The 5,000-nt window shown below is 46.0% G+C and overlaps 1 protein-coding gene across 2 annotated transcripts in view; it reads right to left on the bottom strand.

The window, feature by feature from the left end:
- Positions 1 to 5,000, bottom strand: part of LOC149473699 (uncharacterized) — a 7,241-nt gene that overhangs the window by 1,110 nt on the left and 1,131 nt on the right. For both annotated transcript variants that reach the window (XR_016311691.1, XM_089669948.1), the window contains one exon: positions 1 to 5,000. This exon is cut by the window's left edge; it is cut by the window's right edge. Coding sequence is in view for 1 of the 2 variants with exons in the window: in XM_089669948.1 (XP_089526074.1) it covers positions 1 to 5,000 (5,000 nt within the window). In the remaining variant the exon portion in view is untranslated.

Here is a 5,000-nt window from a genome sequence, read left to right as displayed (position 1 = left end):
AACGAATCTGTTTTGCTGGTCCTCGAATGGAGAAAAATCTTCTCAAGGCATTGATGAAGCTTGAGGTAGATAGAGACTCAATTACCTCAATGTGAACTGCTCTGGTACTCATACACGAGAAAAGAACAGCCCAGCGTTTGCTCTCTGCACTGCCTCCTCTGGTCTTGCGAGAAGAAATGTTCCAAGGACCAAAAACGTCTAGGCCTACATTTGTGAATGGAGGATCTGAAGCCAGCCTGTCTGGAGGTAAGTCTGACATCTTCTGGACTTCAAGTTTTCCTCTGATTTTCTTGCAAGTTACACATTTGTTAATCACACTGGAGACTAGTCTTTTACCTCCTAGGATCCACAATCCAGCTGAGCGGACTGCTCCTTCAGTGAGGTGGCGACCTTGATGTGCAACTTGCTCGTGGTGGTGTCTTGTCAGAAGAACGGCAACATGATGATTCTTGGGTATGACAAAGGGATGTTTTTCTAGAATAGTCGTATCAGCTGCGGGTAGACGACCTCCAAGTCTCATCACTCCATCTTCATCAAGGACAGGGTTCAACTTTTTGAGCGGGCTGTGTTTAGAAAGTTCTTCTTTCTTGAGAAGACATTGAATTTCTTCCTTAAAGGCTTCCTGCTGAACACATCTGATAATGGTGACATTGGCTTGCTCAAGATAGTCATTGTTACCCTGGTCAACACTGGCTGTTTTGCTGAAGGATCTGGCCAAGCAGATGAGTTTCCCTATGGCACGGATGAGTGACTTCCAGCTGGAAAACCTTTCGAACCTACATGAGCCAAGACCTTCTCTGGTGGTTAGAGTCTTGTAAACTGCAACTAGAGGTCTTACCTCTTTGTCTTGGTCTGGTTCTACAAGCTGAAAAGTTCCTTTCTGATCAGTCTCTTCAGTTTCTGGTCCAGTCAAGAAGGATGGACCTGTGAACCAGTTAGTCTGTTTGAGGACAGCAGCTGGTACCAGTCTAGTCCCATGATCAGCAGGGTTCTTGTCTGTACTGATGTGATGCCACTGTTCTGGACTTGTACACCTTCTGATACGTGTTACTCTGTTTGACACGTATGTGTAGAATCTTCTTGAAGCGTTATAGATATAACCTAAAACAATCTTGCTGTCTGTGTAGAAGTTCACTGCATGGATCTCGATGTCCAGTTCTGCAATGAGTAAGTCTGCTATCTCCACAGCTAGGACAGCAGCACAAAGTTCTAAGCGTGGGACCGTGTGAGCAGGTCTTGGAGCCAGTTTAGACTTTCCCAGGATGAATCCTGCATGGCTTTGTCCCTGAGTGTCTATGACTCTAAGGTAGGCTACAGCTGCTATAGCCACGGTGGATGCATCTGAAAACACGTGTATCTCTCTTCGTTTTGTAACAGACAAAGAAACAGAGACGTATGGTCTTTGGATGCTAAATCGCTCAAGCTCCAGCAAAGAGTCTTTCCACAACTTCCACTGCATTTCTTTCTTTTCAGGTAGAGGTGTGTCCCAATCACTTTGTTCTAGCTCAGTTGTAATCTCCCTCAAAAGCGCTTTGCCTTGCATGGTGATGGGTGCTACGAACCCCAAGGGATCGTAAAGACTGTTGACCGTAGACAAGACACCTCGCTTTGTGAAAGGCTTCTCTTCCCTGGATACTCGGAAGGTGAAGCTGTCAGTTTTCAAGTCCCAACTAAGCCCTAAGCTTCTTTGAAGGGGTGGTGAATCTGTACCTAGATCTAAGTCTTTGAGGTCTTTTGCACGGTCTTCTGCTGGGAATGCTTCCATGACTTTGCTGTTGTTGGAAGCCACTTTGTGCAGTCTTATGTTAGATTCTGCTAGCAAGTCTCTAGTGTTTTTTAAAATGTTAATGGCTTCTCCACTACTGGAGAAGGAAGCAAGTCCATCGTCTACATAAAAGTTTTTCATAACAAATTGTTTGGCTTCAGGGTTGTGTCTGTCACCTTGCTGCGCTGCTCGTCTCAAGCTGTAGATAGCGACAGCTGGTGAGGGACTGTTCCCAAACACATGTACTTTCATCCTATACTCTATAATACCTTTGTTGAGGTCGTTGTCTTCATACCATAGGAACCTCAGGTAGTCTCTGTGGTCTTCACGGACAAGGAAACAGTAGAACATCTGCTGTACATCTGCTGTTACTGCAACAAGTTCTCTTCGGAATCTGATAAGGACTCCAAGAAGTGTGTTGTTCAGGTCTGGTCCGCTGAGAAGTACATCATTAAGGGAAATACCTTCATGCTTTGCACTGGAATCAAATACTACACGTATCTGACCTGGTTTTTGAGGATGGTACACTCCGAATATTGGCAAGTACCAGCGTTCTTGTGTTTCATGCAGTGCTGGTGCTTTTTCAGCTTGATCTTTGTCAAAGATTTTCCGCATGAATTCTTGGAAGTGTTCTTTCATGTCTGGCTTTCTTTCAAGAGTGCGCTGCAATAGCGCAAGGCGTTTCTCTGCTTGCACTCTGTTGTTGGGAAGACGATGCCGTGGTGTACGGAATGGTAGTGGGGCTACCCAACTGCCTGCTTTGTCTTTGAAGACTTCTCTGTCCATGATCTCAAGGAAGAGGTTATCTTCAACAGATGGTGCTAGTTTGTCATCATCTTGAGTTCTCTCAAACACTTTGTGGCCTAGCTGATCTGAATCTTCAGCTGAGGCTGTATCTTCCAGGAACCTCTGGATGTTCTGGGGATGTGTTGGGTTAGATAGTTTCTCTTTAATCTGCATGCTGTTGTTACATGGGCAAAGACATGACGTGCGACCGTTCTGCAGCAGATTTGTTCTGTAGACATTCACCTTTGCGGGTTTGTGAAGTCCGTCAAGACATACATTTCCAACGATAACCCATCCAAGATCAAGACGTTGAGCAAATGGTGCATTGTGCGGCCCATTGTATTGTTCTCTGACCTTGTGCACTCTCAGTATGTCTCTTCCTAGTAGAAGGACGATTGCAGCATCTGGGTTGAGTGCTGGGATCTTGTCTGCTATTCGCATGAGATGAGGGTAGTGACGTGCCACTTCAGGTGTGGGAATCTCTGACCTGTCATCTGGTATCATGTCACATTCTATGAGGGTAGGAAGAGTCAGCTGCGTCTTTCCATCTAATGACTCGATGGTGTAGTTGTTTGCTCTTCTCCCTGATGTCTCTATAACTCCAGAACATGTCTTCAAGGTGTATGGAGTTGAACTTCCTTTGTCCCCGAAGAGGTCAAAGAACTCTGTCTTTGCTAGAGACCTGTTGCTTTGTTCGTCTAGGACTGTATACATCTTCACTGCCTTTTCTCTGAGACCGTTGGGATACACTTTGACTAAGCATATCTTGGAGCATGATCTAGAGAGTCCTGGTTCTGTACAGATCTCAGTGCACTTTGAAGTTATCGCTGGTGTTGCACTTTCTTTTTGCTCCCCACCATGATCTTCTTGAGTTGCTGGAACTTCTGATCTCCATGGTGGTGGTCCTGGGTGCAGTGCTGACAGATGTCTGTCATTGTTGCATTCTGTGCACCGTATTTCTCTCTTACAGTCTTTTGCAAGATGTTGCATTGAGGCGCAGCATCTGAAACAAATGTGATTGTCTTTAAGGTAAGCCTTGCGCTCCTCTAATGTCTTACTTCTGAAACTGCGACATTTTCTTAGTGGATGAGGCTTGTTGTGTATTGGGCACTGTTTGTCTGGATCCTCAACTTCCTTGCTTGTGTTGTCTTCCTGATTGGCTGCAGCCTCAGGCGGAACTTCTGTCTTCCGCACAGACACTGTTGCTCTGCGTTCTTTGTAGTGTACTGGCGGCTGCTTCTCTGTCCTTGGGGAGCTTGCAACTCTCTTGTTCAGGAAGGCGAAGCTTGGGTCATTGCGTGTCTTAGCTTGGTCTACAACGAATTCAGCGAGGAAGACAAATGGTGGAAATGCAACTCGATAGTTTTTCTTGTATCTGGATGCTTGAGAGACCCACCTTTCTTGCAGGTTGAAAGGGAGCTTCTCGATTATGGGCTCTACTCCACGTGCTGTGTCTAAGTATAAGAGACCTGGCAGAGTTCCACTAGTCTTTGCTGCTTCTATCTCTAGGAGTAGGTCTCCGAGCTCTCTCAGCTTCTGATTGTCTTTGTTTGTCATTTTCGGGCAAGTTTCAATTTTCTTTAAAAGTGCTTCTTCTATTACTTCAGGTGACCCATAGCAGTCTTCCATTCTCTGCCAGACCATCGCAAGTCCTGCTGTTGCATCATGGACATGCACTGACCTGATTCTTTTGGCCTGCTCTGAGGACTCTGGTCCTAGGTATTTGGCGAGTAGGTCGAGCTTCTCTCTGTCTGTCAGCTCTAAGTTTTGGGTGCTGCTTAGGAAGGATGACCTCCAGGCCCAGTAGTTTTCAGGACGATCGTCAAACTTCAAGAGACCAGTGCTCACCATCTCACGGCGCATCAGGTATTTCGACACGTCTGTAACCCTTGCTGTGTCAGGTGCGTTTGTTCTGGGTACAAATGCGGGACTACTGGCTGATAGTGACTGATGGGTTCGTTGAGGTATTTGACTAAGTCTATTTTGGTCAGATGGTTGCTCTCCTCTATTGTAGTCTAGATCTGGTTTTGCACAAGGAGAGGTTATATCGCCATCTACTTGGTTTTTTAGCGTGTTGGCGGTTTGGTATCTGAGCCCGTGATTGGTTGAATTATCACGTGGCGGTTCAGGTTCAGTCTTGTAGTGATGCGTAACATCAAAGCTGTCTGCTCCCAACTGGGTCCTTGATGGTTTCGGTGCGTCACTAGGCTGTTTATCAGGGTATAGGATTGCTTGTGATTGCACATACTCACGGGTGCGTTGGAATGTACTGAGAGGTGTTATCAGGGTTTCCAGTACATCGCTCTCTACAAACTGAATATCTGCAGCTCTCGCGAGAACTTCGGCTTCAGCTATGGCTGCTGCAGCTATTTTCTGTTGCTGAAGTATGTGTAAAGAGGCTTGCACTTCTGCCTTTCTCCTAAGCGTTTCTGCTTTTCTCCTAAGCGTT

This window comes from Staurois parvus, unplaced genomic scaffold, assembly GCF_062004578.1.
Source record: "Staurois parvus isolate SC_StPar_1 unplaced genomic scaffold, SC_StPar_1.0 ptg000011l, whole genome shotgun sequence".
Lineage (NCBI taxonomy): Eukaryota > Metazoa > Chordata > Amphibia > Anura > Ranidae > Staurois > Staurois parvus.
This window is presented reverse-complemented; position numbering and strand designations above follow the sequence as displayed.